Source organism: Eriocheir sinensis, chromosome 17 (genome assembly GCF_024679095.1).
Source record: "Eriocheir sinensis breed Jianghai 21 chromosome 17, ASM2467909v1, whole genome shotgun sequence".
Classification (NCBI taxonomy): domain Eukaryota; kingdom Metazoa; phylum Arthropoda; class Malacostraca; order Decapoda; family Varunidae; genus Eriocheir; species Eriocheir sinensis.
In genome coordinates, this window is record NC_066525.1 from 6,910,171 (window position 1) to 6,925,156 (window position 14,986).

The 14,986-nt window shown below is 46.3% G+C and overlaps 1 protein-coding gene across 6 annotated transcripts in view; it reads right to left on the reverse strand.

Annotated features, from left to right (window-relative positions):
- Positions 1 to 14,986, reverse strand: part of LOC126999865 (chorion peroxidase-like) — a 68,900-nt gene that overhangs the window by 40,642 nt on the left and 13,272 nt on the right. For 3 of the 6 annotated variants that reach the window (XM_050862968.1, XM_050862972.1, XM_050862976.1), the window contains exon 2: positions 13,354 to 13,469. In XM_050862968.1, coding sequence (XP_050718925.1) covers positions 13,354 to 13,417 — 64 coding nt within the window. In that variant the 5' untranslated portion in view covers positions 13,418 to 13,469. Of the gene's footprint in view, positions 1 to 889; positions 996 to 1,608; positions 1,808 to 3,296; positions 3,450 to 5,143; positions 5,319 to 5,584; positions 5,733 to 6,015; positions 6,214 to 6,423; positions 6,611 to 6,777; positions 6,963 to 7,420; positions 7,598 to 8,198; positions 8,414 to 11,153; positions 11,316 to 12,778; positions 12,875 to 13,353; positions 13,470 to 14,986 lie in introns of those variants that run through there. The other 3 variants (XM_050862978.1, XM_050862980.1, XM_050862979.1) reach the window with 3 other exon arrangements.

Genomic DNA, 14,986 nt, shown 5'->3' on the forward strand with positions numbered 1-14,986 from the left:
CAAACAAATTAATCTAGATAGGGCTGGGGAGCCGTGTAGTGCAGATGACTTGCCTGATGGGTGAGCCCATTGAGGTAGGAATAGGTAGAGTGGGCGGAACAAGGCTCATGCAGGTGAAACAGGAGAACTGTCAAACGACTATATTGGTCCATTCAAAAGGTCACGGCAGCACCTACATGCTTTGCTGTGCCCATGATGTTATTAAGCCCTTAGTGCCTCCATGGGTGTGCCCATTAAGGTATTGAAAAGCAGCTAGCTGAGGACTGCTATGAATAAGTTAGTACTGTTTAGTGGTATATGAATGAAGTGTGTATAGAATTTGTTGCTATAGAAAGTCTCAAATATATGAACGTTTGTTTCTATATCCTTTTAGGTTAGTATGTGAAAAAAAAAAGATAATATATATATATATATATATATATATATATATATATATATATATATATATATATATATATATATATATATATATATATATATATATGTAAGAAAACACGCTCGCCTTGTCGGCGGAACCAGGTGGATCTATCAAACAGGTGTCAAAGGGGTGTCCGCCATATCAGTCGAGTCAGGTCGGGTGGCCTGCCTCACTCTGACCTTCCCAGTGGTTAATCCCCATGCCGACTCAACCTATTTCTACCTCAATAGTCGAGCCTCCTATAACTCACTCTGCGAGTGGGGTACCTCTTTGGCCGACTGGTTAAGGAGTGGCTCTCCCTTCTCGCTGGTCGCGGGTTCGATCCCCGGCGCCGGCAAAACCTTTCCTTGGATTAATTTCTTGTGTGTTTTGTTACACGCAGATGTCGTGTGGGAGTGTAGTGAAGAGAAAATTCTGGCACCCCGCCACCTCCTCCCCCTCCATCTCATCATCCTCATCCTTGACACTCACAAGCGGTGTGTGGGCAGCTGGAAGGCGAGGGGCTGTACGGCGGTCAGTTCCGAGTTGTCACAGATAATGCGAGCCCAGGAGGTGCGGCGGATCTCGTTCAGTTGGGCTGCAAGACACACATAAGCACACACACGTTAAAAAAGTGATTAAAAGCAACAGGTCTAAGCCATTACCTACAGCAGGACATCCTAAACTGACGTGGGCTAAGCATAATTACACGAATACACTAAATAATGAGCTAGATTATGAGCGCAAAGTCTAAATATAGGAAAATTGTCACTCGGTAGATAACTCAAACAAATAATCATGTAGTATTTTTTGTGCGACACCAACAAAGAAACATGTAGAGAAACGAATGACATATACTTTCATAATTTTTTGTTTAGAAAATATATCAAAATGAAGGTAAGGAGCAAATGATGGAAAACGAAAGGACATGAAATCAATAAACAACAGCAAAAAAAATAATGTAAAACAAAAAAATAGAGAAATAGAAGAAAAGTAAGAGAAGGGACAAAATATGAGAAACGGAAGGACGTGGAATATATAAACGAAATGAAAAATGTCAAACAAAAAAAAGACAAGCAAGAAAAAAATAAGACAAAAAAAAGAACGGAATAGAAATGCAACAGGCAAGTGAGAGCCAAAGAAACTCAAAAATAACAAAATGAGCAGTGCCAAAAAATAAATAAAAATATATAGAGGATTGGTGCCCTTACGCTCCGTGAAGGACCCCGCCTGTCCTCCGAGGTCGTAGAAGAATCTGTCGCCCTTTTTGAGCCGCGCGAACTGGTCCCCGACGATGCACGTGAAAGTCCAGCCCAGCAGACTCTTCCTCAGGGGAGTCTCGGACATTCCACCCGCGAAGAGGTCGATGTCGTCCACGCTCTTGTACAGACTTTGGAGGCGCTGGATAATCTGGAAGGGACGGAGCCGAAGAGCTTATGGTTAGTCTTTGGTCGGTATTATGGAACGTACCGAGCTCCCACCCTAACCATTTCCCAAGGCCACAGAGAATACTAACCAGGTTTTCATGGATGACATTTCCCGTTTAGGGTGGAGAAGTCGTGTAAAACTATCACTACGATCACAAAATAGTCCATGAGAATCCCAGCAACTTTCATGAGAGGCTTTTCAAACAGGCGAGCTGAAGAACCGATGTAGTGCAGCGACTTGCCTGATTGGCGAGCCTCCCATAACTCACTCTGCGAGAGGGGGGGAGGAGGGTACCTCTTTGGCCGACTGGTTAAGGAGTGGCTCTCCCGTCTCGCTGGTCGCGGGTTCGATCCCCGGCGCCGGCAAAACCTTTCCTTGTCTGGATTCATTTCCCGTGTGTTACTTCACACGCAATGGTCGTGTGAGTGTAGTAAAGAGAAAATTCTGGCATTTCACTGGTGGCAAGGTGGTGGGCATACTCTCCTGTGATTCTGTTGTGTCACCCCTTGTGGGTAACAGGTAGAGTGATGGTCCATACTCTCCGAAGTTCATAGAAAATGGGAAATCTCAACACACAGAAATTAATCTAAGTAGGAATGGGGAGCCGTGTAGTGCAGCGACTTGCCTGATGGGCGAGCCTCCCATAACTCACGTTACGAGGGGGTACCTCCTTGGCCGACTGGTTAAAGAGTGGCTCTCCCGTCTCGCTGTCGCAGGTTCGATCCCCGGCGCCGGCAAAACCTATCCTTGTCTGGATTAATTTCTCGTGTTTTTCGTTACACGCAGAGGTCGTGTTGGAGTATAGTAAAGAGTAAATTTAGGGCGTTTCACCGATACGTTTATAGTCTGTTCGGAGCATGAAGGCGGTTCAAGGCGTGGCAGATTCCAGAATTCCCATGAGTGCAGCGCTGCCAGTTCGACCGCCAATTATCAGCTTAGCACTCTCTCCCGGCCTATCCACCCACAACCCACCTGTTTATCTCTCTCTCTCTCCCTCTCTACCCGGGGGAGGGACCTAGGGGGACACACCGACCACCACCACCACCACCACTGCCAACACCACAACGTGGCAACATGGGAAAAAATCGCTGCCACATGTCATAGAATTTATACAAATCCTTGTTATAATCCTAAACATCGACACTCATTGTACTATGTAGCTTCCTTTACTATGTACAGAATATATAAAATATCGCTTTCAAATAGCACATGGATGGGAAATAAGAGAGAGACGCATGTACGAAAGCTGATTTGGCAGCATGGGTAGAGGTAAACGACGATACCAGCTCCACCCTGAACCGCCTTCTTGCTCTGAACAGACTATAGGAATACGGGCTTTTTACTTTATTATCCTTCTGCTTAGGGGTTTACTCTTACACCCGTATTCTCAAACGCTTTCGGTTTACAGAAAATATTTCCAAAGGCCACAAAGGAGATTAGTCGGGTTCAGCTTTTTTTTCTGTGTACTCACGCGTGGGTTGATCTGGTCCTGGAGGTCGGCGAAGTCCCTGGCGCGACGCAGGCCACACACCTCCCTGATGGAGTTGTAGGTGGAGATGCCGTGGTCACGTCCGCGGTGGATGTTCAGACTCATCAGGTCCATACCGAAGCGGAACTCTGGCGTCTGGTGGGAGGGAAAAGAGAACGATTGAAGGAAAGAAAGGAAATAGGAAAGAAAAAAACAAATACAAATGCCGACGCTCTAACGCAACGCATTTATTTTGGCTTGTCAACCATATGGATTGTTACTATGGTATAACAAATCCTCATCTGGCAACTCTTTGCTTCCTTGCCAACGTCAAATTGAAATAAAATGATGATTAACTGTCACCTCGGCCTAGTGGTAGGGTGTATAGGGTGACCCCACGCTCCTCTTCCCCGCCCTCGATTACTTGCTTTCATCTAGACTGCTGTCACTTTCTTGTTGAGCTGCGACAAGGGTCACACCCAGCTCGACATGACAGAAAAAAGCTTGGTTGTGGCTTACATTGGCGAAGGAATGAGCCAACGCGAAATAGGATGAAAATTAGGAACATCAGAGACAGCTTTTCGTCGCGTCAAACAAGCTGCCGCCGCGCTCCGGACAAACGCCACTCCAGAAAGGAAGACGGGATCAGGGAGGAAGAGGAAGACACACCCAAGAACTGAAAAGGTGATGAAGCGTGAGGTGATGAAAGACCCTTTCCTCACAGCCAAGGAATTGAGGGAGATGCACGCCGATGTGTTGGGAGAGGTGTCAGTGCGAACAATCCAGCGCCGACTGCAGAAAGACCTCAAGTTGCCATGTGGTCGCGCCGTGCACAAACCTCTCCTTACCAGCAAAATGATGAAGCAGAGGCTAGATTTTTGAAAGAAATATGAACACTGGACATCAGAAGACTGGCGCAGTGTGGTGTTCAGTGACAAAAGTGCCTTCAAAACAATCACTAAGGGACCACTAAAACAGCCCCACACCACACCCGCTGGAAACTTCACTGTCCTCACCGAGTATTTACTGTCAAAGCGATCGGCACCCGGCGGACAACGCACCAACTTTTGAGCTTTAGGGATTGTTTTGAAAGCCCTTTCATCACTGAACACCACCCTGTGCCAGTCTTCGGATGTCCAGTGTTCATATTTCTTGCAAAACTCTAGCCTCTGCTTCCTCATTTTGTTGGTAAGGAGACGTTTGTGCACGGCGCGACGACATGGCAGCTTGAGGTCTCTGCAGGCGGCGGCAGCTTGTTTGACGCGATGAAAAGCTGTCTCTGATCCTCCTAATTTTCGTCCTATTTCGCGTTGGCTCATTCCTTTACCAATGTAAGCCACAACCAAGCCTTTCTCTGTCATGTCGAGCTTGGATGGACCCATTGCGCAGCTCAACAAGAAAGTGACAGCAGTCTCGTCTCTCGATGAAAGAAAGTAATTAAGGGCGGGGAAGGGGAGCGCGGGGTCACCTTTTACACCCTACCACTAGGCCGAGGTGACAGTTACTGATCATTTTATTTCAATTTGACGTTGGCAAGGAGGCGAATAATTGCCAGATGATGATTTGTTATACCACAGTAACAACCCATATGGTTGACAAGCCAAAATAAATGCGTAGCGTTAGAGCTTCGGTATTGTAAGTGTGCGACGATTTTTTTGGCGCCGGATGATATAAAGAAGAAACGGGAAAGAAATAAAACAAATGGAGAGAAAAAAAAAAGAAAAAAATGCGGAAGAAAAAAATAGAAAAAAAACAAATGTAGAAAAGAAAAAGGAAAAAAATGCAAAGAAGAGAACAGAAAAGAAGAGAAGAAGATGAAGAGAGATACAGGCCGAAAGAAATCGTCTCACCTGGAAGAGATGATTGGACAGGTCTGAGGTCACGAAGTTATCGAAGGTCTGGGAGGGGAACTGGACGAGACTGCGGACCAAGTCATCGAAGCGGCCCTCGTTCTGTATGAGGTACGGGGCGTTGAAGTTGTTCCTGAGCTGCACCGTGCTGACTTGGCCGTTCTGGGAGAAGAGACTGCAAGGAGGAAATCAAAGTCTCATTAGGGGGAGGGATGCTGAGGGTGTTTGGAGTATATGTAATGTAGTATGAGTGTATGAATTACGACTATGTGAGCCGAGGAGTTTTTAAGTGGAAGACATCAGCAGACATACACACAAACAGACAGACGCAGACAAAGGAAACACACACATCTGCTCATTAACTCACATTCTTAGAACCATAAACCATTACCAAGGACCTAATATTTCATCCCCATTACTATGTCCTCCTAAAGTCCTTACGCCAGGGTTCCTTGCACCAGGGAATGACCGAAGCGGAAGGCAGCCGTCGAAAACTCGTTGTTCATGTTGGGGTTGATGGTCGGGTTGTAGTCGTTGCTGAAGCCGCGACGACGAACTGCGAGGCCGAAGGAGCGCACAAACCTCGGACCTGAAAGTGAGAAGGTTATACAATAGTCTGAGGTGAAGTATAAAAATAAAACGTGCCAGTGTGTCAAGGAAAATGGGTAAAGCAGAAAGCATACATCATGTTCTCCCAAACCTAGTACCTGAATGTGAGAAAGTAATATAATAGTCTGAGATGGAGAAGTGTAAAGAGAAAACGTTCCAGTGTGTCAAGGAAAATGGGTAAAGCAGAAAACATCCACCACGCCTTCCTTCCTAGTCTTGCTTTTCGTAACCCCCCCCCCCGCGATTAGGCCACGACCACTCACCCACGATGATGGGGAGCCACTCGTTGAAGGTGATGTGCTGGATCTCGGCCACCACGATGCGCCGCGCCTCCTGGTACACCTGCTCGTCGTTCCACTGCGGGTTGAACCTCTGCAGCGCGGTGGCGACGCGGTTGTGTTCCCGCATCCACAGCGTGTGCATGACGGTGAGGCTCGGCTGCTCGTTGACTCGTGACTCTCCTGGCAGGGGTGGAAGGGAGGAGCGTTGGAAGGAGAAATAATAAATGAATTAAGTAATATTGTGACTCCCATATATAAAGGGGAAAAGAAGGCACTACGTTGGAAGGAGAGAAAACAATTGAAGTAATAATGTGAGTCCCGTAGATGTAAAGGAAAGGAAGGGACGTTGGATACTTCCTCGGGAAGCAAATTCAGCCAGTAACTCCTCACCTGCAAGGAAGCACTTTGCGTTGCGGAGCCCGGCCTCGCACTCCCCGCCCTGGTTGGGGTTGAAAGGCAGCATGTTGCCGGCAGAGGTGGAGAGCAGGCCGTTCTGCATGGTTCTGATGGAGCGTTGCTCCTCATCTGACGACCCGTACACCATGGAGCCGTCGATCCAGTGGGTCAGCTGGTTCAACTGGTGCGAGAGTAAAGACACTTCAGCTACGATTGTGATGCCACTGGTCTAAGGTCTGAAGAACACCAAAACCTCTTATCATATGCTGTGGCTCAATTTCTCAGCGAAACACACACAAAAAATGGATTCTAAAACAAATAAGCATTACATTTGCTTGTAGCTCTTACCTGTTCTGCAAATCCAAAAGTACACGCATCGCCAGGACCGACAGCCAACATGCTCCTGACGAAGTTCATGCAAGTCCTGCCGAACTGCGAGTAAAACCTGTCCCCGGTGAGGTCAATGGGCATGCAGCGAGGGTGCTTTGGGAAGCTGGGATCGCTGGAGCAGCACTCGATGCCTTCACCGTTATCTGCGAGGATGAGAGTAATGAGGGGATGCCTACAGGAGACTAAAGCTGCTCCAATTGCTCACTCCTGAAGGCTAAACGCTGATGCGGGGAGTGTGAGATGGGATGGTGTCTCCTGATCCTTCATGAAGATTGTAAGTAAAAAGTCAACGCAGTATTCATCTAACTTCTTTTTCAGTCCCCAGGTCTGATTTGAACATTGCCTTCGCGGACCATTTGCAAACCACTTGAAAACATATACCAAGATCTGTGCGCCTCCCACCATTTAGCATGTCTAGTTATCAATATTCATGAAGAAGTTGTCAACTCAATTAACCAGGCCATAGTGACCCTGGCCTTGGCCGCGACCTGTACCATGAACCGCAGTCAATATTTTGGCTTGGCCATCATCAGTCCCACGGTCTCGCATACATTCTTAAGACAAGAAGTATCAAACGAGGATGAAGTAACACGAGACTCACCGAGGGAAGGGAATGGGACCAGCGCGAAGTCGTGGTCCATGAACTGCGCCCATTGCATCACCGACAGTGTGAAGGTCGTGTCGGGCTTGTCCATGTCAACGAGGATGGTGCTGCTGATGTTACGCGGGCCAGGCAGCTTCGAGCCGTCCTTTGCGAGGGTGCGGAACGCTGCCAGACCTGAGGACATGAAGGGAGGAGGAGACCTGTTACCGTGCCTTCAAATGTTCCCTTCCATACATATTGACACACATACAGATTAAATAGATAGATAGATAAATAGATAAATAGATAGATGGACAGAAGGAAGGGCAGAGGAAATGGAGAACAGGGGAAGGAGGAGAGGCAAAAAATAATATAACAGGAGAGAGACAAAGAGACACACACATACGTACATACAAACAGAAACAAAGAACAACAAAAGCATAGATAGAACTACATACATATACACAAACAGACAAACGAAGCGAACAGACAAACATAAATAAATATAGACAAACAGACAAACAAACAGACAGACCGAGAGAAAAGTAACTCGTTCACAAAACCACAAAAGAAAAAAAAAAGACTCAACAGCGACAATGAAACCCAAGGCTAAAGATACATGAAAAAAATACACAAAAACAAAATAAAAAGAAAAATCCTTTCAAATCCTTTTCAAATCCTTTTCAAACACCCACAAGAAGAAACTCAAGCAACGCCAATGGAACACAGGATTCTAGCAACACAACCCAAAACAAAACAAAACAAAACCCGAAAATATCAACATCCCGCCCCTCACCGTCATCATAGGTGGGCGGAAGGATCCTCTGGGTAGGGGTGTTGCTCTTGCCCCACTGCGGGTTGGCCTGGTTGTTGCAGGAGCCGTCGGCAGTGCGGAACTTGGAGCTCGGGTTTCCGCAACTCACCGCCGAGGGACACTGATCTCGCAGCGGCGTCTGGGACACACGCACATTCCGGAGCCCCAAGCCACTTGCACGAGGAGCGAGGTTAAGGCTGAAGAGGTGGAGAAGGATAGTAATGAATGTAGTATAGTGGTAGAAATAGAAGAAGACAAACTGTTGACGTGTGTGTGGTTAGTCAACGTCCGGCATTCCTTGTTACTGCACATCCAGCCTTCCTTTGAGGGGCGTTATATACCTACTTGAAATGGCTGGGAAAATGTGAAACTTTCGTGATGGCGAAGAAAAGAGGCTAAGATTTTATTCGCAAGTGATCCTCCCCTCAAGTCATCTGTCATCCTTTTGTTTTTCATCTGTTCTTATTCTCTTCAATACACCTCTCCCCTCGTCTTCACTCTGTCTGCCCGTTCCTCCGTGCTGCCATCCTTTCCTTCCAGCCTTTCTTTATCCTTTCTTTCCTCATCTACCACTTTCTTTTACCTCCTTCGGTTTCTCCACCACCACCGAAACACCACCACTATCTCCACCCCACTCATCAGCTCATCTTTTCTTCTTACCTTCCCTCCCTTTCATTTCCCTTGATTCTTCTTACCGCCATTCATCTTTGCCTTTCATCACCTCCCTGTCCTCCTCCATTCCTCCTTGCCCCTTTGCAGTCTTCTATATCCTTCCTTACCTTATACTTTTCCCTCTCCTTCTCAGTTGCTCCCTCCACCACCAGCCATCCTGACCACAACCACCATAAGGTCATATACTGATAAGATTGTTTCGTTTTTAGGATAATTACACAGATTTTGTGTAAATACCAGGACCCTTGACAACGTTGTATTCCAACGTTGTCAAGTGTCGTGGTATTAACACAAAATCTTTGTTATTATCCTAAATACGAAACAATATTAACACTATATGACCTTATTGGATTATCCAGTTATTTCATTACATTAATTTAAAGGTAGTAAATAGCTGACATATGAGAGGAAGCGAGAGGTATTGAGAATGTGTGGCACGTGCGGGGCTTAGCTGACCCACCAGATTCTCCATGAACGACTATACCACCACCACCTCCAGCGCCCCAAACCACGGCCTTCTATACAGAAGACCTGGGCGCTGGGATTCAGATACACCGTGACGTCACGATACTCGGTCATACTGCAGCCGCGCGGCCGGCACTGTCAATCGGCTATGACTGTGGAGGAAAGCACATGCGTTCTCGGTGAAGTGTCGCGACCAATCTCAAACTTCCTCAGTCTGTACTTCACATCAACATGCCCAGCAGGTGTTGTGTACCTCGTTGCAACGGAAATTATCCCACTGGTCCTACAGTGGCTATATTTTCTTTCCCAAACGATGAATCACCGGCACGTGAATGGGTTAGAGCCATAAAGAGAGGCGATTTTACACGTAATCAGAGCAGCAGGGTAAGTACTCCAATATTATACCATCCCTGTTATAATTGCTGATATTCCAGTGCATGTCAGGTTTTATTAGAATGTAATATTAGGGGCATCAATGTATGGCCGTAGGTTGCCTTATGCAGGGCCAGTGCAAACCTCCCGCTACAGGTCGTCACATTTTCTATAATGAGAGATAAAGTCATTCTAAGTCAGAAATGTTCAACAGTGAAATATATTTATTGCAACGGTTTAGAAGTTACCCGGCCTTCACATTTAATTTTAAATATGAACGCGCCGGCAGCACACCCGAGGGAGGAAGGGAGGAAGGGGGGGCGGCATGCTGTCCGTTGAATCTTAATATCAGTGTTTACTATTTCCCATTATTCATATTATTTCTGAATGACGTTGATATAATAAACAAAATAATCGTACGGAACAACAAAGAAAGTGGGGTATCATAGCAGTTGATAGCTACAACATAATGAGTTCCTTATTTTTTTTTTTCGTCGCGGCCTATTGCGCCGGTAGGCTTCTTCCCGGTGGGGCCTGATGGTCGACCCAAGGCTTCTTCCCGGTGGGGCCTGATGGTCGGCCCAAGGCTTCTTCCCGGTGGGGCATGATGGTCGGCCCAGCCCGTTCTGGCGCAGGCGAGTGTTTATAGTGGCGCCATCTTGCATTGGCTCATGCTCCCCTCCCGGAGCTTATCTTTAATCCTAGAATCTAGAGTCCGGGTTGATAGGTGGTCTTCTGAACAGCATGTAGGTAGTTTTAAGCAACTCGGCGGCGGCTGAAAAATCCCAGCTCGGTGGCACCGGGCGGGGATTGAGCTCGCGTCCTCCTGAACGCGACGCCGTCACTCTGTTGATTCAGCCGCCGCCTCCTCCTAATGGTAATATCGATCAGCTGGGAGTCACGGAGCAGCTTGTGATTGATTTAATGCCTCATGTTTTGTGTGTGTGTGTGTGTGTGTGTGTGTGTGTGTGTGTGTGTGTGTGTGTGTGTTATAATTAAAGTCACTAATCATACTCTAAATGAAACATGTAATGACAAAAGTATTCTATCATTTGATATCTATATTGTAAAGTTACTTGTGTAACTCCATTTACGATGAGACTAGCCTTGGACAATAAATTATAGAATCTAGAATTTTATGCCAAGGTAGTTGCAATGAATTGCTGATGTTAATATAAAACTATGTGAGTGACAAGTGACAACTAATAAATGGTAAAGAACTAATTATATTTAAGTTAAGGAAGAATTACTATCTTATATATTATTCACTTATAAAGGCCTGGGAAAGCATTTATAAATTATTGTATAATACGTAGCACCATGGCTGACAGAGCGAAGGAGAGGACGGAGCGAGAGAGATGACCAAGGTTGATGACGTCACGGCCCATCGCTCAGGCCTTCTATATAGAAGGCCGTGCCAATACTCACTCGTTCATCACGGTGGTAGAGGCTTGCACGATGGCCCAGGCCCTCTTGTCCATGTCCCTTGCTTCCTGGCTGATGCGTGACTGCTGCAGATGACCCGACGCCGGTGTTCCCCTACTCACGAATCTGTTCGCCCTGGTAATGGCACAAGTGTGGAGTCAGGAAGGGAAGAGAGTGAAAGAGTGATAGGGAAATGATACAAGGGAAGAAGGGGTTATGCTATACGTGTGATGCAAGGGAGGAAAGAGTTATGCTATACGTGTGATGCAAGGGAGGGAGGAGTTATGCTATACGTGTGATGCAAGGGAGGAAAGAGCTATGCTATACGTGTGATGCGAGGGAGGAAAGAGTTATGCTATACGTGTGATGCAAGGGAGGAAAGAGTTATGCTATACGTGTGATGCAAGGGAGGAAAGAGTTATGCTATACGTGTGATGCAAGGGAGGAAAGAGATATGCTATACGTGTGATGGATGCAAGGGAGGAAAGAGTTATGCTATACGTGTGATGCAAGGGAGGAAAGAGTTATGCTATACGTGTGATGCAAGGGAGGAAAGAGTTATGCTATACGTGTGATGCAAGGGAGGAAAGAGTTATGCTATACGTGTGATGCAAGGGAGGGAGGAGTTATGCTATACGTGTGATGCAAGGGAGGAAAGAGTTATGCTATACGTGTGATGCAAGGGAGGGAGGAGTTATGCTATACGTGTGATGCAAGGGAGGAAAGAGTTATGCTATACGTGTGATGCGAGGGAGGAAAGAGCTATGCTATACGTGTGATGCGAGGGAGGAAAGAGTTATGCTATACGTGTGATGCAAGGGAGGGAGGAGTTATGCTATACGTGTCTAATTGAATGTACTGAATGAGAAGTCAGCCCAAGACGTCACTCACTGGACCAAGCTCTGCTCCAGGGAGGCCAGGCTGCTCACCGCTGCGATGCCCGCCTGACTCGCCGCAGCCAACTCGCTCTGGGACACTGGCACCAGCGGCTCATCGAACTGCGTCCTTACATTCACGTTGACCATGCCCGCCTCGGCCCCGGCGGAGGCCGCGAGTCTGGCAGCCGCTATGAGACACAACAACCGCACGTAAGACCAAAAGAGGATAAGGATAGTCATTTTTTTTTATTATTATTTAGAGAAGAATTTCCAAAAAGGGTACAACACAAGTGTTCATCTAGTATGTCGTTTTCGAGGCTTTGATGTGACTCAAAGACGATATGCTCTAACAGAAAGTAATATTACTCAGCGGGAGGCTTGCAGGTTAAGGGAAGGAAGAGTCACTTACCGCCGCCGGAAGCAGCGGATTCCTTGGGACAGCACACGCCCTCACTGCCATCACCGAGCTGACAGTTGGCTTGAAGCTGAAAGGGAAATGAAGGGAGTATGAAGAGGTGTAGAGGAAGAGAGGCGAAAAGGTTTGAACAACATGTCTTCCTTTCTTTTCAATTAGCAAGAGTGTGGGCTAATTAATATGCAAGGGGGACGTGGGGGGAAAGACCCGTTCATAGAGGGGGCGCGGTAGTAAAGAGTTTAAGAACTACTGGTCTAGCCTCTCCATCCGTCTATCCGTCTATTCTCTCACCAGAAAAAAAATATGAAGTGGACTTTCTTTTATCCTTCACTCACCGAATCGAAGGAGATGGCACAGACGGAGATGGGCTGACAGTCACATGCCCCGCCGCCGCCGCCTACTCTGCCGCCTCCGCCGCCGCCGCCACAGACGCCGCCTAACAAGAGGAAACATTGAAAGTATTAAAAAAAGGTCCCCTCTCTCTGTAGTAGTAATAATATATATAAAGACTGTGCTAAATAATGGAATGAGCGACATCTGTATCAATATTGCATGCACTGTATCAACCTTTTCTTCGCTTTCTTTTATTATACTGTATGTTTGTTGATGTAGATTTGTTCCAGTTTCAACCTAGTGAACAAAAGACGGAGGAGAAAGAGGACGAAGTGGAGCAAGCCGAAGGAAGGTGAAGAGAGAAATGAATGAAATGGAAAAAAAGGGAAAAAGAACGAAAAAAAAAAGATGGAAGGAGAATGAAGAGGTATATATGAAGACTGAGGAACAGGGTGGAACGATATGTCTATAGGTTTGTCACTGCAACATATCTCTGAGCACCCACTATCCAAACGCACAGACATACACACTCAAAACAACCAAACGTACACACTTGAACACATACAAACACACTCACCAGGGAAGTTTATCTGCCCCGCCACCACCCCCACCACCGCCGCCACCATCAGGAACGCCTTCATCTTCGCCGTCCACCTGCTGATCCTCCTGCTGCTGCTACTGCTGAGCCTTTACCTAGTGGGAAGGGAAGAGAGACTTTATTAAGGTGTGTGTAATTCACCTCTTGGTCTGCTCTCTCGAGACAGCCAGCCGTTCCCCTACGAAAGGAGTTCAGTGCTCAGTGACCGATCTTTGGGTAGGACTGAGACCACTCACACATGCACAACACACCGCGACAACGAGGTCACAACTCCTCGCCTTACATCGCGTACCTACTCACTGCTAGGTGAACAGGGGCTACACGTGAAAGAAGATAAACCCAACTTATCTTCACCCGGTCGGGGAATCGAACCCCTGAGCTACCGGTCTGTGTGTGTGTGTGTGTGTGTGTGTGTGTGTGTGTGTGTGTGTTACTTTGTCTCCTCGTATATCTCTATTGTCCACATTTTCAGTTACAATAAAACGATGCAGCACAGTAGGATAATGCACTATTACGCATAACATTATCATATATTACAAAAAAAAAGAAAAAAAACGTAGTGTGTGTGTGTGTGTGTGTGTGTGTGTGTGTGTGTGTGTTTCTTAATGTCCATTTCGTAATTCTCTGTTGCCCACGCCTTCAAATATACAGTAGTTAAGTGATGCAGCACAGCAGAATACAGTACTACGCCTATCGTTTTAATACACCGTAATTTTAAAATAGTCGCCCAAATAGAGAAGTAACAACGTTTTCTTTAATAAGTCAGAACGCTTTCTCACAATATGCATCAAAAACAGTAAAAAACAGATACTGACACTGAAGGGCGACTACAAAAAAAAAAAAAAATGTATTTCAAGGCCCGCGACATATCGTTTTATTGTATTAGCGTCTAAACTAGGTTGCTGATTGGCATGGCATTAAAACACATTGTGTTTCAAACACTGACGTAAATAGGAAAAATATAACCAAGTATCTACTCTGCTTCGTTAGGGTAGTTGTCTTAGAGACATGCCATCAAAAAATGATCGAAAAGCGAGTCATCAAAAAGCAAATGGCAACTGGGGCACTGGGAGCGGGCTGCTGAGGTGTGTCTACCATGACGTATGGCCGTGATGTGTACTCTTGCCACTCCCCCCAATCATTGACTACAAAATAATGTAAAACGTGTACAGAAATATATTGCTCTGTGATGGAGTTTAAGGATACTGAACCGTGCTTGTGTAGGAATGAATTCATATTCGACCTCAGTTGAGGCTATTACCCTAATACAATTAATTAACAGGAAACTGTACCCTGCCACCTGAGCATCGACTGGCCTATGGGGTTGGATGGTAGTCGGGGTTGTGAGCGATCGTTGCCTGGTGCTCGTGTTACACTCCTGTTTACTGTATGGGTACTGACTTTGCCAAGCATGGTCATATCGCTCAGCTACTATGTGCTGCAATTAATGTACAATGCAATAATTGTTCTTAATAAATTATGAGCATCCCATCACCTCCATCCATTCCTCAATCAGGCGACTTCATAGCGCATGTATATGCACCTCCAAGAATCCGCGTTATCCAAGAAAATGCCTATTATAAATGCAGTAGGTTTCATTATCCCAATAGTA